Source organism: Microcaecilia unicolor, chromosome 2 (assembly GCF_901765095.1).
Source record: "Microcaecilia unicolor chromosome 2, aMicUni1.1, whole genome shotgun sequence".
NCBI lineage: Eukaryota > Metazoa > Chordata > Amphibia > Gymnophiona > Siphonopidae > Microcaecilia > Microcaecilia unicolor.
The window spans coordinates 654,245,742-654,272,156 of NC_044032.1; the positions used below are offsets into that span (position 1 = coordinate 654,245,742).

The 26,415-nt window shown below is 44.4% G+C and overlaps 1 protein-coding gene across 1 annotated transcript in view; it reads left to right on the plus strand.

Moving 5' to 3' along the window:
* KIAA1109 (KIAA1109 ortholog) overlaps positions 1-26,415 on the plus strand; it is a 452,391-nt gene that overhangs the window by 398,813 nt on the left and 27,163 nt on the right. Inside the window, 6 exon segments of the mRNA XM_030191772.1 lie at positions 586-739; positions 12,636-12,793; positions 13,559-13,751; positions 15,313-15,530; positions 17,863-18,114; positions 19,772-19,975. Of these exon segments, the coding sequence (XP_030047632.1) occupies positions 586-739; positions 12,636-12,793; positions 13,559-13,751; positions 15,313-15,530; positions 17,863-18,114; positions 19,772-19,975 (1,179 nt within the window).

Here is a 26,415-nt window from a genome sequence, read left to right on the forward strand (position 1 = left end):
AGTAAATGAGCCAAGATTCTGAAAACAACAATCACGTGTTGGTAATTTATACTACTGTTCATGGTTATGTTGAATGGTGACTCGTACGCTGACCAGCTCCACTCCAGCAGATTGCAGGAGCTGACAGACGTGTGTGTGACTCTTCAAGAGAATGAGAATTTCTGTAGAATTTTTAGCGCTCTTTATCAAGTGTTGAATATTATTTTTAAAATCTCACGTCTTTCCAGTGGTAGTTCAAGGTGGAATGGGTATTTCCCTGTCCCCAGAGGTCTAAGGGGGTCTTTTACTAAGGCGTGTTAGTGTTTTTAGCACGCGCTAAACGCTAGAGACGCCCATAGAAAATTTTTACTTTAAAGGGCAAATATAGTATAATTTGTAGAAATTAAACTGCATTTTGAGAAGTGAATTATACCCTCAGAAATTTCATTGCACTGTGCGGAGGCTGAGGCACTCTGTTTCCCCTTGTGTGCAGCCAGGATATACACACCAAAATCCTATATACTTCTCCAGTATACATACATAAATGCTTACCAGTTGTGAAGTTACAGAATCGTCAATATATTTTTACTGTTCTTTACTTCACAGATTCACTGGCAAAAAACGCAACATCCTCCTTCAATAAGTCAAACAAATCAGCAAGCCAGCAAGGTTCACCATGGGAAACATTAGTTGTGTTTGCGATCAGCTTGAAACAACTAAACGTTCAAATGAACATGAGCAACGTGATGGGCAACACCACGTAAGTTCTGTGGATGCAATAAGTGGATTTATTTAGAGAATTACAGTGCACTGAAATATCTCTGAAGAGCTGCTGCTCTGTGGTGTTGGGCACTTTTGTTCTGTTGAAAAAGTATTGCAGGATGGTATCCTCTTCTCGTACACATATCACACACCCCTGGGTGGTGCCTTTCTTGTACATTAAAATACCAATACTCTGTGGGATATATTCACTAACCCGCAACATGCCGAACGCATTATATTTACTACAGCTTCCATTCTTGACAGTCAGACTTAGTGGGACTCACATTAACACACATCACAGGTTAGTCCAGTGGTTCCCAAACCTGGTCCTGGAGGCACCCCAGCCAGTCAGGTTTTCAGGATACCCACAATGAATATTCAGGAGACAGCCTCCACTGCATGCAAATCTATCTCATGAATATTCATTCTGGATATTCTGAAAACCTGATATACTCATATCACCCCTCAGGTCACTTCACTGGCTTCCAATCAGATACTGCATTCAATTCAAGCTTCTCCTTCTTACCTACAAATGCACTCAGTCTGCCGCCCCTCACTACCTTTCTACCCTCATCTCCCCTTACGTTCCCGCCCGTAACCTCTGTTCACAGGACAAATCCCTTCTCTCTGTACCCTTCTCCACCACCGCCAACTCCAGGCTCCGCTCATTCTGCCTCGCCTCACCCTATGCCTGGAACAACCTTCCTGAGCCCTTACGCCAAGCCCCCTCCCTGCCCATCTTCAAGTCTTTGCTTAAAGCCCACCTCTTCAATGCTGCGTTCGGCACCTAACCCTTACCGTTCAGTAAATCCAGACTGCCCCAACTTGACCGCCTCTATCGGACTGACCGTTCACTTGTCTCTTAGATTGTAAGCTCTTTGAGCAGGGACCGTCCCTCTATGTTAAATTGTACAGCGCTGCGTAACCCTAGTAGCGCTTTAGAAATGTTAAGTAGTAGTAGTAGCTGGGGTGCCTCCAGGACCAGGTTTGGGAACCACTGGGTTAGTCACTTGACCACAGTGTGTGTCTTACTTATGATTAATTGCTTCCCCCCCCCCCCCCCCACACACACACCCAAATGGTACCTACAATGGTACCAAAATTCAAAGTACTGCTTTATTTTATGCATCCCAGTTAACAGTTTAATGCTTTTTTAAATTTTGTGCTAAAATAAAATCACTAGAACTAGGACTTTCTTTGTGAAAATACACCGAGGAAAATAGTTGATACTTTAATACAAAATGCTTTTTAGTATGCACATTGATTGCTACTGTTACTCAATAGTGAAAAGAGTGCCCTCAGAAACAACCACTCTTTTAACGGCAATGTAATTTCTTTTGCCACGGTGGCATGGCCACTCTTGTGCATAAACGTATATGTATGTGCTATTTCGTCAGTTAATAGTGCTATAACAAAACATTGTACTAAATTAAAAAAAAAAGTGTACTTATCCTAAAACGTTTTTCTCCCCCAGAATGTTTTAGTCCAATCCGTCACTCTTCTAGACTGAATAGTACAAATAAAATCCAAAAATATACATCTGTGTTTATTTTATTTGATATACTGCCTTTCACAACATATCAAAGTGTTTGCAATATCATCTGAATGTAATGACCCTACATCACAATGCAATAAAAGTTAGAATTCTGAAAAGCTTACAAGTGACAAGAATAAAAGAGTAAAACATCAAACATGTAAACAAATCATAAATCAAGGTTCTCAGACAAAATGGGCCAGAGATCTTAAATATAAGTTAGCCCTGTACACACCTTTGAGACCTCTAAGGTCCTCTCAAGGATCATCACTGTCTGCACCCTTGCCAAAATAAATTTTACGATGTGATACCCGCCAGCGAACCTTCTCAGGAGTAGCCCCCACCCTCTGCACTTTACTCCCAGAGGGGCTACGTATAACTCAAGACTACGTCTACTTCAGGAAGCAGATAGACTGGCTCTTCTCCGAAGCCTTTAATACATAGGGTGACTGACTATACACTCATTCTGCACCTGGACTAGCTTGATACACACACTGTAACTTAGACCAGTTCATTTCATGCTAAACTGTTACAACGAACTTTCCTTGAGTTAGCCAACCATCTATTTCTCCCAGCTGACTCTGTACCACGTATCTTGTTCCCTATCTACACTTGGTCTCTTAGCTATATGGTAAGCTTTATTGTAGAAAAGCATTAGCATTGTATCTCTGTTAGTTGAACGTTATATGCGTGCTTATTAGGTGTATCATTAGTATTAGGCTAACATTTGTATTATATCTCTGGTGTCTGAATTTCAGTGCTGTTAAATGTGTATATTTTTGATACTGTTTCATGGTAGTTCTATTATTCGGTTTCAGTTTACCTCATTTATTGTATTTATGTTTATTCTTGGTCATTTTACTATTGTTATGCTGTTAACAAAATTGTAAGTCTTATGTTAAACTCTACCTGCTGTACATTGCCTTGGGTGAATCTCTTCATAAAGGCGGTTAATAAATCCCAATAAATAAATAAAATCCCCAAATGCCTGCCTAAACAACCAAGCCTTTGCTTTGGACCAAACAATGAAAATGTAGTGTTCCCTCTAAATTCCACAGGTACAGAGTCTGAAAGTAGGGAAAATTCCAGTTGCAGCCTAACTGAAGAGAGAACAATTAGCAAATTATCTGTAGCAGAGCATAATGCACAAGATGGAACATAGGAAAATGACAGGCTAGGCTCGCCAAATAGCCTGGGTGCTTAGTCATCATAACCTTAAACGCAAACATCAGGATTTTAAATGCAATCTTATAGCTAAGTGCAACAAATGATGTTTAATCACCAGCAGAAGTTACGTGATCAAATTATATTTACAGGAGGTGTCTGCAGGCAAAGAAATTGTTTTGTCACGGGTCAATTTTTCAACGTGAGTTGCCGTTAAGATGGGTTATTATACCACAGGTCTTGCTGTTTTAGCACAGGGTCTCGCTGTATAAAATGAGACCATATGCTAAAATAGCCTGACATTGGGTAGCCCATGTTGATAACTTCCCCCCTTGGTGTCCTGGTGTTACATTTGTACCCTGCGCTTTCCCACTCATGGCAGGCTCAATGTGGCTTACATGGGGCAATGGAGGGTTAAGTGACTTGCCCAGAGTCACAAGGAGCTGCCTGTGCCTGAAGTGGGAATCCAACTCAGTTCCTCAGGACCAAAGTCCACCACCCTAACCACTAGGCCACTCCTCCACTGTTGCTACTATTTGAGATACTACATGGAATGTTGCTATTCCACTAGCAACATTCCATGTAGAAGTCGGCCTTCGCAGATCACCAATGTGGCCACGCAGCGTACGTGCAGAACGTCAGACTCAGAAGCCTGCGCAGCCTTCTACATGGAATGTTGCTAGTGGAATAGCAACATTCCATGTAGAATCTCCAATAGTAGCAACATTCCATGTAGAATCTCCAATAGTATCTATTTTATTTTTGTTACATTTGTACCCTGCGCTTTCCCACTCATGGCAGGCTCAATGCGGCTTACATGGGGCAATGGAGGGTTAAGTGACTTGCCCAGAGTCACAAGGAGCTGCCTGTGCCGGGAATCGAACTCAGTTCCCCAGGACCAAAGTCCACCACCCGAACCACTAGGCCACTCCTCCACTCCATTCGTTTTATTTTTATAAAGTTTTGTTCCAGGGCAATTTTGTTAATAGGTGCTGTGGATGCTGCCCAAACAAAGAAAAAAATACCTGACGTCTATTTCCAACCTCCTCTGAACCCCCTCCCCTAGCACCATGTTTAAGCACTGTATTTCACCCATACCCCTTCAAGAGTCAGCATCACCCCCTCCTCCCTCCAAAGGAGCAGCCAGTCCCCCACCCCCCAGAATTTACCAAGAGTATCAGTGGTGGTATAGTGTCCAGGGTATGAGTGATTGCCCTTCACTACCAGCCCCATTGCCACACAGGTTCAAAATGATGTAGCAATAATATCATTAGGGCTCAAGCTGCCAAATAAGGAATCTCTGGTTCAAATATCTTTGGGATAAGCCTCAAGATCCTGGAAGCTGGATTCAGAAATGCAGATTTCTTGAAGCTAGGTTTGGAACTGTGAAAATTGGATTCTCTGGAGCAAGGGTCTCTGGCACAGAAGCAGAAACCACCATGGAAAATGGAGTGTCTAGAGCTCAGCTCTCTGCAGAATCAGGAACAGCCAGGGCTGGAGTCTCTAGAACTGGAGTTTGCAGTAGAAGAGCCCCTGAAACCAAGGCTGGAATACCAGGAGCTGGAAGCTTTGAAACATAGCTTGAAGTCACAGGCATCTTTGGAGCAGGTGAAGGTACCCAAACTTTAGGATCATGACAGTTACATAATCCCTCAGATTGCACAGAAGTAGCCTGTTCTCATCCAACAGAGGAGTAACCTAGTGTAAGATTTTTTTCTGAGGAGGAGGAAAATAAAGATCAGCTTGGGCACATACAAATGATGTCACCTGAAAAAACTAAATAAGCCACCTGCTCCTGAGGCAAATGTGGTCTGCCAGCCATTACCCACACGACACCTTCGGTGCAAGTAGCTAAAAACTTATTATCTGTAACGTCTTAACAACAATCCAGCTCTGTGTGACTCATGATTGATTGTGGTGGGAGGAGCAGCCAGAACAGCTTGGGCACATACAGATGACATCACCTAAGAATGCTAAATAAGATGTCATGCTCCTTAGATGTTGTGCTAAAGGAGCTTGCCAAAGGGGCAAGTCATACCCCTTTGTGTGCGACATGTGCTACATTGAGGCACATTCCTTTGGTCACACTTATAAATCCCTTCTGGCTCATTGTCTAATATGCAGCTAGTTTGTGGAAGAGACTAATGAGACCCTGATAAAGATGTTCACTTGCGTAAGTTCTGGCATTCTTAGCTTGCAAATAATGCTTACGGTTAGGTGCTAAGATTATAGATTTAGAGGGCAGAGGCCTATTCACTCTGCCCATCCATAATATCCACTGTCCCTTCCTCTTCCTTAGAGATCCTATATGCTTGTCCCATGCTTTCTTGAATTTAGGTACAGCCTTCATCTCCACACATCCACCATCCTTTCTATAAAGAAGTATTTCCTTAGATTTCTTCTGAGTCTATCCCCTTTCACCTTCATCCTATCCCCCCTAATTCCAGAGCTTCCTTTCAGTTCAAAGAAACTTGCCTGCTAAACATCTGTATCATATCTCCCCTTTGCCTTCTTTCTTGCAAAGTGTACATATTAAGATCTTTAAGTCTGTCTCCATGTGCTTTATGACAAAGACCACTGACCATTTTAGTAGCTGCCCTCTAAACCAGGGGTGTAGGCATGGTGGGGGCATGGGCCTCCACAGATTTAGTCCTGGCCTCCCTGGTTTTGCTGGCCTTAGTCTTCTTCAGCGCCAGTCTCCGGCACATTTGCTGGTCTATGCTGCTGTCTTCTTGAGTCCTGATGTCCAGCACTTCCTGCATGTTCCTTTAAGTGAAACTGAGCATGCTCAGTTTCACTTAAAGGAACGTGCAGACGTCTGGACTCAAGAAGACAGTATGGCAGCACAGATCAGCAAACGAATAAGAATTTGGCTGGCGGGGGGTTGGGGACCCCCACCAGCAAAGATACCTTGCGGGGGGTCGGCAGGGGGGGTCGGGGCTGGGGGAGGCGGGCTAAAATGTGCCTCCCCCCCCCCCACCTTGGGCTCTGGACCCCTCTCTCACCGAGGTCTGGCTACGCCCCTGCTCTAAACCGACTCCATCCTGTATATATCTTTTCGTAGGCATGGTCTCCAGAATTGTACAAGGAACTCTAAATGGGGTCTCAGCAGAGGTACTATCATCACATTTTTTTTCTTCTGACCATGCCTCTCCCTATGCACCCAAGCATCCATCTGGCTTTTGCCGTCATCTTTTCAATCTATTTGTCCACCTTAAGATCATGAGACGTGATCACCCCTAGGTTTTGCTATACTTTTGTGCACAGAAGTAGTAGTTCTCCTTTCTTGTACCACTACCTCCTCAGATTTTTGCAGCTCAAATGCATGATCCTGCATTTTTTAGCATTAAATTTTAACCGCCAAATTCTAGACTATTCTAATAAGCTTCACTAGAACCCTCCTCATGTTATCCACTTCTTCTTGCTTCTCACAGGTCTCCCACTTAGCCATCTCTCTCCTCTTCAATCTGTTCAAAATTCCGCTGCACGGCTAATATTCTGCCAGTGTCGTTATACTCCTATTAGCCCTCTCCTCAAGTCACTTCACTGGCATCCTATTCGTTTCCACACACAGTTCAAACTCCTCTTTTTGACCTATAAGTGCATTCACTCTGCAGCTCCTCAGTACCTCTCCACTCTCATCTCTCCCTACATTCCTCTCTGGGAACTCCGTTCACTGGGTAAATCTCTCTTATCTGCACCCTTCTCCTCCACTGCTAACTCCAGACTCCGTTCCTTTTATCTTGCTGCACCATATGCCTGGAATAGACTTCCTGAGCCGGTACTTCAAGCTCCATCTCTGGCCGTCTTCAAATCTAGGCTAAAAGCCCACCTTTTGATGCTGCTTTTAACTCCTAACCCTTACTTACTTGTTCAATACCCATGTTTTATCATTCCCACCTTAGTATTTCCCTTATCTCTTATTTGTCCTGTCTGTCCTAATTAGATTGTAAGCTCTGTCGAGCAGGGACTGTCTCTTCTTGTTCAAGTGTACAGCGCTGCGTACGTCTAGTAGCGCTATAGAAATGATTAGTAGTAGTGTCTAACCCTATTGCAGATTTGGTGTCATCCGCAAAGAGGCAAACCTTGACAGCCTTTCTGCAAAATCACTTACAATAAATGTTAAAAAGAACCGGACCAAGAACCAATCCTTGCAGCACACCACTGGTATTGACTCATTCAACCAGTTTTTAATCCAGCTGATCACTTTAGGGCCTGTAGCAAAGGTACTCAGGGTTTTTTTTTCACTTTAAACGTTTTTATTAAAGAGGCTTGAAAGCATTTACACCACAATGTATGTAAAACAACAACTTCTCATAATTTAACAAAGTACAAACCACTCTATACTACATTATATCTCTATCATTACAACAATAGAAAACTAGGAGTGCGAACTCGAGACCCCATGTACTCTGTAAACTGGAAAGGGCAATCCTCCCCCCCCCCCTTCCCCTTCAAGACAAAACACCTTACCAGACCTTTACTGCCCCTTGTACCCCTTATCTCCCATTCCTCCCCACCCTAACCCCCCCTCCCTCCCCCCCACGTCCCCCCACCCTCCCAAATCCTATTATGACTGTATTGTCTCCACCCACTTTTGTAGCTGAGCCCAACCCCTCTTACGCCTCAGCTCTCCATCTCTGCGATATGCCGTGAGTCTCTCCAGCATTATGAGTTGTTCAATTTTCCCCCTCCACTCGCCCATGGAAGGAGGATTGATATCTCTCCACTTCCTAGCTACCAAGCTCTTTGCCGCAGCCAGGCCCCAACATAATAGCTTACTCCATTCCCAAGACTCACTTTCATTATGCATTCCAAGCAAACACACCTGCGGGCTACACACCATAGAGTCCCCAGTCATTTTTACCAGCGCTGTTATCACCGCTATCCAGAAAGGTAGCAATCTTGAGCAGGACCACCAAATGTGTATAAAGGTACCCCTATCCTGTCCACACCTCCAGCACCGGTCAGAAGCAGTAGGGTACATTCGCTTAATTCTCTCAGGAGTATAATACCACCTTGAGAGTACCTTATATGCATTTTCCTGCACTAAGGGACATGTGGATGCCTTCTGGACCTCCCTACATATCTTTTCCCATTCCTGATCATTAAATTTACAATTTAAATCTGATTCCCACGCTCCCTTAAAGCGAAATGGAGTTGGGTCACTACCTCTATTGAATCTATAGAGCACTGAAATGGATTTAGGCACTCTCTGTAGTATTCCCCATAGATTCTCCAGGCTCTCCTTTTCTTGTATCTTACTCCGCCTCCAATCCATTGCACCCATAAATAGCTTTACCTGAGCATAGGAAAAAAAATCTTCCTCCGGGAGACCATACTGTTGCCTCAATTCTTCAAAGTTTTTTTATCTGATCCCCCTGTAGCAGGTCCCGAAAGCTCGAAAGGCCCAAGTGGTCCCACCTCCAAAAGACCCCATTGTCTTTCCCTGCTCCGAATCTCGGCTCCCAGCGGATACCCGCCCTAGTAGATACTCCCTCTCCTTGTCCCCATTTTCCACAAAACTCTTCCCAGACCTGCAGCAGATGCCTAAAGAATGGATTATCCACCCCCATTAACCTATCCCCCATTCCCTCTGTAGTCCATAATACCAATTTTAACTGCCGCCATGGAAAGCTCTCCTGTTCCACCTGGCCCGCTGGCTTTAAGTTTTCCCGTTCCCACTCCAAAATCATTTTAATCTGCGCCACCTGATAGTACCATTCCAACCACGGTACTGCTCTTCCCCCTCTTTCTACTTCCCCCCATAACACTTTTCCTGCTAACCGGGGGTGCTTGCCCTCCCAGACAAATTGGAGGATCTGATGTTGTAGCCGACGCAGTATCCCCTTGGGCACCGCCACCGGCAGGCACTGGAACAAAAACAACAGCCTAGGTAGGGTATTCATTTTAATGACCGCCATCCTCCCCCACCAGGACAACCACATCCCCTTCCATTGAGACAATTCCAACCGAATGCGGTCTACTATTTTCCCATAATTAAGAACAAAACGTTTATTCAAATCTTTGGGAATAAGAACTCCCAAGTATCTAATGTAATTCTTGGACCATTTAAAAGCAAACCTACTTTTCAAACTAGTTTCCTCTTCCTATGAGACCGAAATGCCCAGAACTTCACATTTATCTGTGTTAACTCGCAAACCAGCATACCTTCCAAACGCCCTCAACGTCTCCTCCACCACCTCAAGCGTCTTCCCTGGGTCTGTCACATAAAGTAGCAGATCATCTGCATACAGAGCCAAGCGATGTTCCTTCTTTCCCACTCGAATGCCCTGGAACTCGGGATGTCTACGTATCATCTCAGCTAAAGGCTCAATATAAATGGCAAATAATAGTGGAGACAAGGGGCAACCCTGCCTAGTCCCCCGTCATATCTTGAAAAATGGTGTATACTGGCCATTAATCTGAACACAGGCTGCTGGGGCTCTATATAAAGCTGTTATCCACCTACTAAAGTTCTTCCCGATACCCATACGCCGCATCATCTCCCTCAGAAACTCCCATTCCACCCTATCAAACGCTTTTTCAGCGTCTATCGCCAGCATCATGGCTCCCGGGAGCCACTGTTGTGCTTCCCACTGTAAATGCAGGGTACGGCGTATATTATCCCCCACCTGTCGGCCTGGGATAAACCCCGACTGATCCTCCCCTATGAGACCCGGCAAAACCCGCCCCAACCTGTTTGCTAATACTTTGGCCACAATCTTTACGTCCACATTCAGTAAGGAAATAGGACGATATGACCCACAATTAGTGGGGTCCTTACCCGGTTTCAATATCAGAGAGATCCCTGCCTCCATCATTGAGTTCGCCAACTCCTTTCCCTCCAATACTCCATTCCCCAGGCGAACCAGCTGTGGCCCTAGTTCTTCAGCATAACCCTTAAAGAACCGCGCGGTGAAGCCGTCCAACCCTGGGGCCTTCCCATTAGGAAGATTCTTAATTACCCCCTTCACTTCCCCCCATCGGATCGGCTCCCCCAATCGCGCTTGTTCTGCTACATCAAGATGGCGCAACTGCATCCGGTTGAGAAATAGCCCCATCCCTTCCCTATCTATTTCCCTCCCAGACATATATAATTGTTCGTAATACAACCTGAAGCTTTCAGCTATATCTGTGTCTTCATAGTACCAACCCCCTTTACCATCCTTTAATTTTTGGATAAGTGTCTTAACTCTCCTAGCCCGTAACCTGCGCGCCAGAAGCGCACTAGATTTATTTGCAAATTCGAAGGTTCTCTGTTTCAACTTAGTTTGCATATACTCAATATCTATCATTTGCAACTGTGCCAGTGCCCCCCGCACCTCTTTAAGCTCCTCCCCCAACTTATTGGAGGGTTGTCTTTTGTGTTGTTTCTCCAACTGCACAAGGCATGTAAGTAACTCCAGGGATTTTCGCCCCCTCTCTCTTTTTTTCCGAGCCCCCCATTTAATAAAGACTCCCCTCACCACAGCTTTCATGGCGTCCCATAAGCACCCATCCGCTACTTCACCATTATCATTAAACTGGTAAAATTCCTTTATGGCCCCCCGGACATCTTCTCTCACTGTTTCATCTCCCAGTAGTGTTTCATTTAGTTTCCAGAGCCCCCCCTCCTCCTTCTACCTTCCAGCCCCTTAAGCCTTATCCAAACCGGAGCATGATCAGAAACCTGGCATGGCTTTATCTCTGCCTCTTCTAACAGATGCCAGCTATTGCGATGTACCCATATACTATCTAATCGAGCATATGACTGGGCGGTGTGTGAGTAATGTGTATAATTTCTTTGAGCCTCGTGCAACAATCTCCATCCATCCACCACTTCACACCCTTTCAAGAAAGACAGCATTGCTTTGCGCCCCGACCCTCCTGCGCCACTTCTCCCTTTGGAGTGATCCAAATCCGCATCCCGGGCTATGTTAAAGTCACCCCCTATTATCACTTGACCTTTGAGGAAACCTTGAATTTCTCCCTTCAACAAATCTCACTTTTTCGCGACGCTCCGGAGTGAAGCGGAAGCGCTCAAACGTCTTTTTAGGTGGCATAACCCAGAGGGACGCACTCCCGATCTGTCGCTCGGTGCGGGGGTAAGTTTTTAAGCGCTGTTTCTTATCAGCTCCGGCGGAGCTCCTCGATTAGACCTCCACTTTGGTGCGTGACGTCATTTCCTTTTCACTCAGGGTTTTTTTTTAACAAGTTTTTTATATGCAGAATGTTGTCAAAGGGGTTTGCTAAAATCTAAATACGTCATATCGCTTTCCCGCGATCCAGTTCTCTGGTCACCAAAATATGTAAAGTGATTCTTGAGTGTACATCATTTCTGTGCATTTAACCAAAATTAAGCAAGTGGGAGGGCTTTAGAAGAGAAGAGGAACCTTACTGACTTGGACAACAAGTGTTAAATGTTGGCCTCCCAGTGTACTATTTCTGTGTCTCTAGCAAACTGAAAAGGGGTCAGAATTTAGGGCTCTGTTTATGAAACCGCACTGTAGGCATGCAAACATTTCAGCGCACGCTAATGCTAGAGACACCCGTAGGAATATAATGGGTAGCTCTGTCGTTTGTGCGTGCTAATTTTTAGTGCACGGTAAAAAGTTAGTGCTGCTTAGTAAACAGGTCCTGTAATGAGAAGGTTATCGCAAATGTTATTGTGTATCAACAATAGGTTTCTGAGCATGGTTGTGTATATGAGAGTGAATGTGAGACATTAGCATTTTAAGAAGAGAATTTTGATGTAATTGGAAATTTTCTAAGATTGTGTTAATAAAGGTTATTTATATGTGAGTTTCTAAAAAAAAGAATTTAATGAGCAGTACTGTGTAAGCATCCTTGTGTTCCATGTGTGTAGAGTTGGTCTATTGAGGAGAATGGAGTATGGCACCAGTACATAATAGAACTGGATGCAGAAATAGCCTAGTCCAAAAGTAAAATTATACTGTTATGGCTGCACATTTTATTATTTTCCATACTCCAGTAGAGTTCCTGGCAGTGCTGTAGCAGTGGTCATGTAAGTAGTATGACCGCACAGTGCGCAAATATGGAGGGGCTGAAAAATTGCTCTCATTGACGATGATTAAGTGGGTGGGGTAGGAACCCACCAGTGAGTGAGTGAGTTGCACAGGGTGGAACTGTACATCGGTAGGGTCCTGATGTGGCATGAGCAGTCCATGGCATTCACCCCTTCTCTCTTTTTCAGGTGGACTACCAGTGGCTTGAAAAGCCAGGGCCGTCTCTCGGTGGGCAGCAATCGGGATAGAGAGATTAGTATGTCTGTTGGTCTAGGAAGATCTCAACTAGACTCTAGAGGTGGTGTAGTTGGTGGAACCATAGATGTTAACACCCTGGAGATGGTTGGTAAGTAAATAGAAAAAAAAGCCATGAAACTGGCAAATAAATGAACAGGAGAAGCCGTAATTTAATTTTTGTGCAGGTGATGAATATTGTATTTTTATAATAGGCTGTATACTTCTGGAGAAAACTCTGTTCTTTGCAATTTGTAATACCTTTTATTGGTGAAAGGATATTTCATTACATTTTCCATCTGTGTAATATTAAGAGTAAACAAAAAGCAATTATAACATTCAATTTGCTCGCCTTATCTTTATCAATGCGTTATTAGATGAGAATAAGAAGGTCATTTTCAATCTTTGCATGGTAACTCTACATGTGGCTGTAGATTTGCATAAATATGTAAATATCAATATTAGGATGCAGTGATTTACATGTAGAATTGCCTCAGGACATGCAGATCAAAAGCAGTGTGTTCTTGGCATGGGTTGGGCGGGACACCATGGGAATATACAAATATTTTAAAAACAATTCCCACCAGTATTTACAGTATGACTGTTCCATTTGCTTATCCTGTACCCATCCCTCTCCTGCCTCTTCCACCCTTGCTTACACCTCTCCTACTCCTTCACCCCTGTCCTTCTCTACCTACCTATCACTTTTGTTATTCTGTTATATTTAACTTTTATTTTCTCACCGATATTCTGTAATCCCTATTACTATGTAAGCCGCATTGAGCCTGCTTTGAGTGGGAAAATGCGGGGTACAAATGTAATAGTAATAATAATATGACTGTTAGAACTGCACCATCACATGTAATTCTGTTTTCAGCTCATATTTCTGAACATCCAAACCAGCAACCCAGTCATAAAATTCAGATTACCATGGGTTCCACTGAAGCGCGTGTTGACTACATGGGATCCAGCATTCTCATGGGAATCTTCAGTAATGCGGATCTGAAACTGCAAGATGAATGGAACGTAAACCTGTGCACTACACTGGATGCAAGCATTTCGGATAAAAGGTACTTGCCCAGAAGCGATCAACTTAGCTTAATACATAGCAGATAAGGTGGCTAAAAACCATACCTGCTGCTCTGTGCAGGTTACACCCCTCAGTCATTTGTTTTGCTGTGATAAGAATCCTCTAGGTTTCTCCCACACCTTTTTGAATTCGGTCACTGTTTATCCCAACCACCTCCAGCGGGAGGGCATTCCAGGCATCCACCACCCTTTCCGCAAAACTAATTTTCAAGTTTCTGTGGATAAAGCAAAAGTCTATTTTCAGAATTAATATGCTTCCTTATCATCCCGCTAGACCTGTCCAAATGATTTCTTATTTTACTTCATTAAAAGATTAGTCACATGAGTTCGATTCCAGTAAGGAGACTTATAGAATCATGTTTCTATGCCATCATTCAGCCTTGCAGGTATCATATAGATTTCTGCCTACTTTGTGTTCACACCTTGCCTTGGTTTAGATAATCAGTGAACACACTGAGCCTTTATTGGCTAGTTCACATTAAGGGGCAGATGCACTAAAGCTAAATGAGCCTTTAATGACTCTCCAACGAGGAAAATTTGATCCGTTGCATGCATCAAAGGGCTTTTACCGAGGAAGCCAGCAGCTAACGAAAACGGAATGGAGATGAGCAATTAGTGTGAAAACCCCATTGAAACGACATGCACTAACCTTTTCTGATTGCCTTTACGCAGGAAAAAGGCAGGAAATCTAACGAGAGGTCTGGACCTCTCGTTAGGACAGCTCTGTGCCAGGAAAAAGTGTAAAGTTAAAAAACAAACAAACTTTGAGCCAATCCCAGCGCATTAGCAGAGCTAAAAGCGCTGTGATTGGTCCAAAGGACCTCAGAAAACTCATCAAATAAAAAAATTAAAAAAGGGTCGGGAGGGGGCAAGGGCGCTCGTCCGAGGCGTCCTGTACGGACGGCCTTGCCCCCCCCCCCCCCGCTGCTCCCCACTTTCCGCCGCTCCCCCCACCCCGAAAAAGCAAAATTCAAGCAGCCCCTGCCCCCCTCCCTTCCTCACTACTCTCTCACCTCAGCTCCGCCTCCCGACATCCTCCGTCCTGTGCCCCGCCCCCTTTTGGGGTCGTCGCCGCCATTCCCCTCCTCCATCGGGCCCCCCTCCCTCTTACCGGGCCCGTGCAGCGCCTCTCTCCTCTGTCCGAAGGCGCTGCACGGGCAAGAAGACAGCTGATGCCTGCCTTCGCCCAGCTTCGATGGCGCGTCTTTCTCCTGCTGGGCCCGCCCCTGTCTGACGTCAGTAACCTACGTAGGTTACTGACGTCAGACAGGGGCGGGCCCAGGAGGAGAGAGATGCGCGACAGATTTTGATTTTTTTACGTTTGCTTGATGCATCTACCCCTTAGTGCCCAGAGGGATTCTGTGTTAACTGAGAAGGTTAAATTTCCTCATCTAATCATGATGGTACTGGTATCTGTTAGCAACAGCTCAAAGGAGTGGAGTTTTAAAACCAGAATTCCAGAATTGATTATCAGCAATTTATGTGCTTTATACAAATGTATTTAAAGGAAATCAGGATAATGTTGTGTTTTTCTTTTTCTAGTGAGATTTTCATCCACGGAGACCTGCAGTGGGATATTTTCCAGGTTATGATTTCACGATCAAGCACTCCAGACCTGATAAAAATAGGAATGAAACTGCAAGAGTTCTTCACTCAGCAATTTGACACCAGCAAACGGGCATTGTCTACCTGGGGGCCAGTTTCCTACCTCCCTTCAAAGTCTGTGATCAACAACTTAGAGAAAAACTCCAGTGAGCAATGTGAGGGCACAAAGCAACTTAACTGAACCTCCTGGTAGCTCTAGGGTAGTGATTGTCAATCATGTGTCGTGAAGCACAGGGAGTTGTGTCACAGGCCTGACCTCCTACCACTCTTTCCTCTTCTGACGGGACCCTGGAGTGTTTTCTGTCATCCCCATCAGCTCTGCAGGACAGCTGCAGTTTCTTCTGGTAGTGTTGGGGCCATGCATGACCTGTAGGAAATCTTGCCCCTCAGCAGCTGCCATGATAGATATGTTTAAATATCTCAAGGGATAACGTTAAGAGGGAATAGGCTTAGGAGTAATCTAAGAAAGTAGTATTTCACAGAAAGGGTGGTGGAGGCGTGGAATGGCCTCCTGGTGGAGGTTGTGGAGTCGAGGACTGTGTCAGAATTTAGAAAGGCATGGGATAAGCACGTGGGATCGCTTAGGAAAAGGAAGAGTTAGGGGTTACAGAGGATGGGCAGACTTGCATGGGCCATTTGGCCTTTATCTGCCATCATGGTTCTGTGTTTCTATCTATGCCTGTACATGAGCATGCTGAAAATGTGCAGACAGGCCCGACTCTAAAGCTGATTTCATTCATTGCAAGACCAGCATCATAGCTGGGCCTACCCTTGCTACTTTCAGCATGTTCATGTGCAGACAAAGAAGGGAAATAAACAGTACTACTACTACTATTTAGCATTTCTATAGCGCTACAAGGCGTACGCAGCGCTGCACAAACATACAGCAGCAAGACTTCCTGCAGCATACATCCCACAGAGGTAAGATGTGCATACAAAGAGAAAAACCTATTCTGCGTTGGGGAAAGAGGCAGATGGCATATGTTGGAGCTGGTTGAGAGGGAGCAGGAAGATTAGAAAAAAATAAAAAATCAGAAACTTGGAGCATGCGTGGGGAAAGTAAACAGGAAATTGTCAGAGAAAGAAGGGATTTGGATTTTGAGGGGATGAGTGTTGATCAGGGAGGAGTTCGTAGGCCTGAGAAATGGGATGGGGATTTTTGTATAATAGATATGTGGAGACGGGGGAGGTTCCACAGGATTGAAGAAGGGCAGATGTGGTCTCTCTCCACAAAATAGTGACAGAGAAGAAATAGGAAACTACAGTCTGGTAAGCCTCACTTCGGTGGTAGAAAAATAATGGAGGCTGTTGAAGAAAAGGATAATAAACTTCCTGGGAATCAAATGGCTTACAAGATCCGACGCAGCATGGTTTTACCAAAGGAAAATCGTAAACAAATTTGAATGGTTTCTTTGACTGAGTGACCAGAGAATTTGATCAAGGGCATGTGCTGGATGTGGTCTATTTGGACTACAGCAGTTCTTCATAGGAGGTTTATGAACAAGTTGAATGGCAGAAATTAGGACCCAAAGTGGTGACATGGATCAGAAAACTGGATGACTGACAGACATTAAAGGGTGGTAGTGAATGGAATTCACTCAGGAAAGAAAGGGGTGAACAGTGGAGTGCCCCAAAGATTAGTATTGGGGCTGATTCTATTCAATATCTTTGTGAGTGACATTTCTGAAGGGTTAGAAGGGAAAGTTTGCCCTTTTGTGGATGACATGAAGATTTGCAACAGAATAGACACCCCAGAGGGAGTGGACAACATGAGAAGTGATCTAACAGATTAGAAGAGATAATGTTTGGTAGTTAAAATGTGATGCACAAGGGGTGTAGAAACCCAAAAGCGCTGTATTTGGTAGGGGGTGATAAGCACAGACCTGGAGATAGGGGTTACAATTATCACAATTTATTTGGTAAGAAGGTATTTGGTCCAGTTTTCAATTAGGGATTTTATATGTCATTATTTAAACATATTTGTGTACATATATTTCTGATTGTGATGTCATTTTTTCTCCTTCCTATTATTTTAATTATTTCATGTTGCAACCTCTGTTTTACAATTATCCCCCTTTTGTAACCCCCTGTTTTATACACACATTCATTGCCATCACCTTTTTAGGCATATTTACTAGCATGCATGCATTGTTTGCTTGTATTATTATGTGCTTTGACTTGCTTAGTATTTTTATCTGCCAGCCGTTTATCTTATCTGTTTGTTTGTTTGTATTTATTTAGTTTTTATATTGCATGTTTGTTTTTATGTTAATTTTATGTAGAGACTCCTGATGCAGCCATCACAGCCGAAACATGGCCCTTGTCGAGTCTTCCAGAAGTTTAATAAAGGATTGCTGGCACCAGCTGCTTTCTGTCTTTGCTTCCTCCACTGTGTTGTTGACCTTGGTGTTTGCCGTGGAGGCTTGTTCTTCTGCGTGCTGCTTTAACTTTAACCGATCCCATTTCTGTTTGTTCTCTGATATGTAGTGTTGGATGCAGCCCACCACCGTCACTGGCCGGGAGTGTTAAAGAAGGTGTCTGGGTGTCACATATCCTTATTTCAGATACCGTTGCCAGAAGATACCGTACAGTTAGGAGGCTCCATGAGCCTGCATGGAAATCACATGACACTGGCTTGCTTTCATGGACCTAACTTCCGTTCAAAATCGTGGGCACTCTTTCATCTTGAAGAACCAAATATTGCATTTTGGACAGAAGCACAAAAGATTTTGGAAGAGGGTATGTAAAAAGCTCTCTTTTCATTTTTCTAGAAAATCCTACAGAAATTTATATTAAAAAAAATCCTTTACAAATTAATTACCTTTTTTGAATATTTAGCTCGTGTTCATGCAGGCTGAATATCTAGTGTAAATTAAACCAGATAATGTTCTCCAGTTTACTTTAAGCATGATATTTGGTTAACCAAATGCACCTTGGTAATTTTGGGTGACCAGTGCTAAATGTCTGACCTGACTGGTCAAGGTAAAGCCACACCCCAGAAATTCCCCCAGTGCCACTTCTTTTTCTCTTGGTAAATTTTGTGCACACGGCCACCTTCTTAGAATATCAGCAGGTGAAAATTGTAACTGTGAAGATTTGTCCAACTTATTCTCAAAGTAAAATGCTCATAATTCTCTTTGCTTTGTTGTGCTAATGAAGTTTATCCTAAGTGTAATACATTTTAATCAGTTCTGGTTTAGTACTTTCTTTGAATAACGAAATGTGAAAAGCCACCACTTGTCCCTGGAATCAGTAGCATGAATCTTGCTACTATTTGGGATTCTGTCAGATAGTTGTGACCTGAATTGGCCACTATTGGAAGCAGAATGCTGGGTTAGATGGACCATTGGTCTGACCCAGTATGGCTATTCTTATCTACTAAAATAATTTTTCACCTCCAACGTTCTCAAGCTGACTCCGTGGCACACTTCAGTGAAGGGTTCGTAAGCCTGTCACCATCTCTCTCTGTCCCGCTCTCGCGTCAAAACGTGATGACGTCGATGGTGGAACAGTGAGAGGGAAGGGCACACTGCAGAGTTGCCAGGCAAAGGAACGCAACGTCACACGCATGAGGGTGTCGTCATTCCTCCCTCCCTCCCTTCCAGTTCCAGGCCCCCTACCTCCAAATTTTAAAAGTCATCTTCACTTACGAAGTTGGGTTTACGGCGGCCGGCAGCAGCGGTAAAACGCGTGCAGGCTCGGCCCTTCTCTCTCTCTCTCAGCTGTGGTCCCACCCTCATTTCCTGTGTCCGCAAGGGTGGGACCACAGCTGAGAGAGAGAGAAGCGCTGAGCCTGCACGCGTTTTACCGCTCCTGCCCGCCGCCATAACCCTGACTTGGTAAGTGAAGATGACTTTTAAAAATCGGAGGGAGGGGCCTGGAACTGGAAGGAAAGGAGGGACGATGACCCTGGAACTGGGAGGGAGGGAGGGGGGACCCTTGAACTTGGAGGGAGGGAGGGGGGATCCTGAAACTTGGAGGGAGGGGGGGACGACCCTAGAACTCGGAAGGACAAACCTGGAACTTGGAGGGGGGAGGGAGGGAGAGGGGATGACGACCCTGAAACTCGGAGGGAGGGGGGACGACGACCCTGGAACACTGAGGGGGGGCCCCTGGCACACACTCTCAATCTCACACACACACTCTCTCAGACACACTCGCACCCAGTCTCACTCTCTCTCTGTCACACACACACACTCGCACATTCAGTCATTCTCACACACACACACTCTCAAACATTCACACTCCGAGGAAAACCTTGCTAGCGCCCGTTTCATTTCTTTGAGAAACGGGCCTTTTTTATTAGTGTTCCATAAAAGGATGATGATAACTAAATTGTACTCTGCTCAAAAACATACAGTTTATTCCTAATACTCTATTTTGTGGTCCTACACAGGTTCCAACGATTGTTCTACATACATTGTCCAAACACTGGATTTTCATTTGGGTCACAACACAATGGTCACAAAACCTTGTGGTGCACTAGAAAGTCCCATGGCAACAATCACCAAGATAACAAGGCGTCGCCATGAAAATCCCCCACATGGGGTTGCCAGCGTAAAAGAATGGTTCAATTATGTAACTGCAATGAGGAATGAAGGTAATTGACTCCAAATGATGTAGCTTTTTTCAGTTTCTTCCTTCTCCTTTGGTTCCAGATCGGTCAGAACCAGTCTCTCCTGGGGAATGGGTGGTATGAACTTATTTTACTAGAGACTTTCTCTCCTACGATACAGCTTTTTGCTTACTTTTTATCTAGTCCTTTTTTTATCACCTAATTTTTTTTTCGTATACAAAGCACTTGTTTACCCAATTATTCAAAATCCAAGTAAAACCACACAAAATGCATTAAAGAAAATCTCAGTTCAACAGAGCTAACAAAAATCCAAGCCTCCTTCATCCTGTGTCCCCAGACCCATCCATATTATTGCTTCCTTTTGCCTGTCTGAATGTAAGAAAGACATGAGTAGCGAGTCAGCGACCATTTCATTCAGAAAATTTTCAGGTCCTCTTGTAGTACATACGTCAGACTATTTGGGGTCATCTTTTTGTCTGTGTCTTTACAACAGTGAACTTTGCTGCCAGCCATAATTGGGTAAACAATTACAGTTTATTCAATTTGCTGTACCACTTGGCTCTCTACCTCAGAGCGATCACAGCGGAGTACAAGGTTAAAACAAAATATAAAACATAGAAGAACTACAATTTTTAAATAGTACGACAAAGACAATATAAAACAAAATACTCATCGAAACACTAAGATAAAATCCAAAGCACACAGCTCAGCTCTCATTCTCTAAAAATAGAAACCCCAAGCACAAGGGTAAAATAATAAGCCTTAAGTACACGTTTAAACTGTTTCAAAGACTGTTCTTCCACTGGGAGTTTATTCCACAAAGAAAGTGCTAAATAAAAATAAGCAGACTTCCTAGTAGCCATCAAGCGAGTACTGGTCACAGGCGGGATAGTGAACAATAATAAATCCAGGGAATGCAAATTCCTAGCTGGAATATAAGGGGGGGGGGGGGGGGGAAGGAAATGGGATGTGATATACTGCCTTTCTGAGGTTTTTGCAACTACAATCAAAGCGGTTTACATATATTCAGGTACTTATTTTGTAACAGGGGCAATGGAGGGTTAAGTGACTTGCCCAGGGTCACAAGGAGCTGCAGTGGGAATTGAACCCAGTTCCCCAGAATCAGAGTCCGCTGCACTAACCACTAGGCTACTCCTCCACTCCCCCTCAACAAGGGACTGTGGAATCTTTTTCATAATATACTCTTATGAGTAAGGATCATGAACTCAAACAAAATTCTATAATGTACAGATAACCAATGATAGTAAATATAAAACAGAGTGACATAGACTTAAGAGCACATCCCAAAACATGAACTGCAGTATTCTGCAAGGTTTACAATTTAATTAACCTCAGTCATCCCTGCATACACCGCATTTGCATAATCAATCTGGGACATAAAGAGTGCACATAAAAGAATCACAATACCCGTCTCATCAATATAATCCTAAATGGCTCACAAGTTATGCAGCACCTATAACCCTGACAAACTAGAGCTGCCGTCTGATCATCAAAAGTCAGTTGATAATCGAACACCGTATCATCCAGCAAGTTAATCTCTAGGTATAGATGATCCTTACCACCAGTGATCCAACAAACCTCTGTCTTTTTTGTATTTAAGGCCAGTTGATGTTCTTGTAACCAGATAGCTACCGCATTCACATGTTCTTGTGCCCGTACCAAAGCAACATCAACCTGTGAAACTGAGACCACAAGAAGCAAATCATCAACATAAATATAAGGAGAAATGGCATAATACTGCACCACTGCCCAGTTCTGAACCTGTTCCTCTATTACCCAACAAGACGTTCCCAGGCATTGGTCCCGTCGTTGTGTTGGACTTTCTTCCAGAAGTGCCTAATTGTCAGACATTCTCACTAGTAACAGTTAAAACTTCCCCTGTTCTCACACCCCATCCAACTTGTTGGTGAGGCTGCAGGATTCATCCCCACTGTACTAAAAGGCATATATAGCTGGTAATTTATCTTATTTTGAAGTTGCTTACAGAATATTACCATTAAACACCTATTGACCTTCCTAAACAATTTATTTTACTTGCTGGCTCAGATCAATTGGTCAGTTCAGCCAGATGTTGTACGTTTCCTCATGTGGGCATATATGCTGCCTAATGATCTGGAAGATCCGCCCATTCCATTTGATGATTAACTTTGTACAGCTTTGGGTTCCAAATAAACAGATTTCTAGTCCAGCAGCTTCCTCTACACATTCCTTCTATTTCCCTCCTTCAGGGCAAAGAATTGTAATTGGCAATAATTAGGGCTGTGGAAACAAACAGAGCAGATCAGTAGTTGTGTACTCAAATTTCACCCTTTTTCTCATCCTCTAGTTCTTCACGACCTTATTTTTACTTTTCATCTACTTATCAATTTTCCATCTCCTTTTCTAAGTTCTTAGCTCTCCCATACTGATCTCCTTGACAACCCCCTATGGCTTTCCCCCCATAATTCCATCATGTTCAGCACCTCTCGTCCCTCGACTTTTGTAGCTCAGCCTCTCTTTCTCCATCTCTCCACTGCCCAGGATCTTGTCTGTCTGTCTGTCTGTCTCTCTCTCTCCTTCTCTCCACCCCCACCCTTATAGCCCCAACATCTTTCCTCTCTATCCACTCCCCACTCTTGTAGCCAAACACCTTCACTCTCTCTCTCCTCTCCACATTTGTAGCCTAGCATTTTCCTGTCCCCTCTTCCCTCCCTTCCCAACAGTGCAGCTTCTCCTATACCCCTAACAGTGAATATTCTTCCTTCCTTTCTCTCTCTCTTCTCCCTCTCTCCTTCCCCCCAGTAAGAATTTCCCTCTCTCATTCTTCTCTTCCCCCCTCATATTCATCAACTCCTCACTCTTTCCCACATCGTAACTAGAATCCCACTGTTTCTTCCCTTCTTTTTTTTTCCTATTTTCCCCTGTCCTCCCTGTCCAGCATTTCTTCTTCTTCCCACTCCCAACCCACAATGGTTCAGTATTTTTCCTTCACTCCTCTTCCACCAGTAGTCGAGCATTTTTTTCCACCTCCCCCCCCCCCAAAGGCCAGCATTTCTCCTTCTCCCCCCACCCCAAGATCTAGCATTTCTCCTTCCCCTCCCATTGAGATCCAGAATTTCTCCTTCCCTCTCCCTCGCTCAGTGGTCCAGCATTTCTTTTTCCTCTCGCTCCCCTGCTGGTTCAGATTTCTCCTTCTCCCCCCCACCTAAGGTCCAGCATATCTCCTTCCCTCTACGCCACTCATTGGTCCAGCATTTCTCCTTCAGTCTCTCTCCCCCACTGGTCTAGCATTTCTCCTTCCCCCCTCATAGATGAGTATTTTTCCTCTTCATTAACCAGTATTTCTTCTCTTCATTGACCAGTATTTCTTCTTCTCTCCCCCCACCCCCCACGGACCAGCATTTCTTCTTCTCTCCCCACCCCATCCATGGACTAGCATTGTGTCTTCGCCTTACATGGATGTAATGGGCAACTACCAACATTAAAAAGGGCAGTAGTTCGCCCTCTGCTGAAGAAAAATAACCTTGACCAGGACAAACTTGAAAGTTACAGGCCAGTATCCAACATCCCTTTTCTAGGGAAACTCATAGAACAAACAGTCTGTGTTCAACTTAATGAATGGCTAGAAAAGAATAACAGGCTAGATCCTTGTCAATCTGGATTCAGACCCGGTTATGGAACAGAAACGGTCCTCATATCCCTGCTAGGTGATCTTCACAGAAACCAAGACAAGGGATAACTTGACACTCCAACTGTGAAAAACGTTTTCCTGTCAGGAGCTGAACGTTTAGAATAAGTAAAAGTGTTTTGCATGTCTTTTATGGATGTTGAACAGCTGAAGGATTTTGAAAATGCTCTGGAATTTAGGGGGAGGTGCCTTGGACTGATTTTTTGGATTTACAGCTAAGAGGGTCAGGTCTGGGTTCATTATTATTAATTCGCGATTTAGTGCATGTGGGTGGTCTCACTGTGCTGTATAGTTTTAGTGGTGCAGAAGACAGTGAGTTTTTTAGATCATTCGGTTTTCTCACGTAAAGGTGAGTTTTTTACGTCTGGTCTGTTTTTCTCCTGTTCTTCTTCCCAGGGCCGGTCTTAGCAAGTGCGGGGCCTTATGCAGACCAATTTGGTGGGGCCCCATCCTAGCCCCGCCCCCAGCCCAAGCTAAACTTGTACAGAAAAACTGATTGAAATAATAAGCACAATGCTATCATGAACCCCCCCCCCCAGAAATTATTCAGTTCAAGTCCACTACAATTAGTAGTTCCAATTCTCATAACCCCGGGGGGGTCAGAGGTGCGGACACACAATCTCTCCACTGCAAAACACTATACACAAACTTGTGCAAAAACACACTCATAACCTTACCAAATCATAACAGCACTAATTCCAAGGACAGGGACGAGCTACAACCTTATGCGTGGAAAGACAGCACTGTAATTACACCAGGCTCTAAAACACCAATACACTACCTCCTGAAAATAACAAAACAAAAAGGGCTGCAAATGCTACATGCTAGCAGGATACTGCACCTTGATCACGCATGAAAAACACATGACACAACAGATATGAAGGCAAAATAAACTGGAAAGTTACCTCAAGAAGTCAGACTCAGCATGCAGCAATACTAGAAAAATTGAAACTTGCATGCAAAATATCACAGATGCACATTTCCAAAAGCTGACATATTCCAATTAATACATTCTGAATAAAATACTTTTTTCTACCTTTGTTGTCTGATCATTTGTTTTTTTCTATTCGCTTTGGTCCCAGTGTCTTCTGTTTTATGCAGTGTCTTCTTTCCATTTGATATTTTTTCTCTCACCATGTCCACCATCCTCCTGTGTCCTTATGTGTCCTGTCTACCATCTGTAGCCCTGTTCCTATCCTTTCTCCAGTTTCAGCATCTGCCTTCAAAGTGTTCCGATCCAGTCCTTAAATTCAGTAATTTCCCCTCCATGCATATCCAGCATTTCTTCTCACTCTTCTCCTTCCATGTGCATCTACTTTCCTCCCCTCCCCTAAATCCATGTCCAGCATTTCTCCTCTATCCCTTCCCCTCCATCCATGTGCATCTCCTTCCTTTGTCTTTCCTTCCCTCCATTCCTGCCCAACATTTCTCCTCTCTCCCCTGCCCTCCATGTCCAGCAATTTCTCCTCTCTCCCTGAGCCCTGCCCTCCCATCCATGCTCCTCTCCCCTGCCCCCTCCATTCCATTCATCATCCCTATCCAGCAATTCCCCTCTCTCCCTGAGCCCCCTCCCATCCATGCTCCTCTCCCCTGCCCCCTCCATTCATCATCCCTATCCAGCCATTCCCATCTCTCCCTGAGCCCCCTCCCATCCATGCTCCTCTCCCCTGCCCCCTCCATTCATCATCCCTGCCCTGCCATCCATGTCCAGGTCCTCTCTCCCTTACCCTCCCGCGTTCAACTGCCTGCCTGCCCTGGCGCCCTCTTTTTCACCCCCCAACCAAGGATGGCTCTTCGTTTTTTTTTTTTACTTTACCCGCCTCCATCGCCGGAATCCAAGCGTCACTAAAAGCGCTCCTCCTCTCCCGAGTCCCACTCTCTAGCAGAACGCAGCAGAACTGGAGCTCTTCCTGATTTGTTCATTCTCAGTGTCCCGCCCTCGAGGGCGGGACACTGAGAATGAACGAATCAGGAAGAGCTCCAGTTCTGCTGCGTTCTGCTAGAGACGTCGGGGGGACTCGGGAGAGGAGGAGCGCTTTCAGTGACGCTCGGATTCCGGCGAGGCGGCGACGGAGGGTAAAGTTTAAAAGGAAAATAAAGATCCTTGCAGCCGGGAAGAGGCTGACTGAGGCGCAGACTAATGTTTGCTGTAGTTTCCCCAGTAGGAGATTTGAGGTCCTTTGATAAGTTAAAGAATAAAAGGAATTGTATTTTTAAGTTCCTTGCACAGAGGGAGACTCACTCATTTGATATTTTCAAACATTTTGTGTGTTAAATATTGGTATACGAGTTTGAAAAATTCCTAATTTAGTTAAGTAGTATACTATGCCATACTTTGTATTGTTACTTGAATATTTTTACTGCTGTAATTGCCTATTGCTCATGTTTGATCTATACACCGCCTTGAGTGAATTCCTTCGAAAAGGCAGTAAATAAATCCAAATAAGTAAATGGATCATCATTTTATCTTCCTCCCCCCCCCCCCCCCCCCCCGGAACAGCGTTTTTGTCTCCACCCCCAAGGACCAGCATTTTTTCTCCCCCCTCCCCCATCCATAGACCTGATTTTGTTTCTTTCCCCGTTCATAGAGAAGCATCTTTTCTCCCCCTCCCCCAGCAAAGGAACAGCATTTTTGCTTTCATCCTCCCCATCCATTGACCAGCATTTTTCTCTCCCCGCCCCCCCCAGGTTATAATGGAATCCAAGCACCCAGATGCTAAGATAGAATAGCTTTTATTGCACGACACCAGGAGCCCTTCAAGGAGGTGCCACTTGT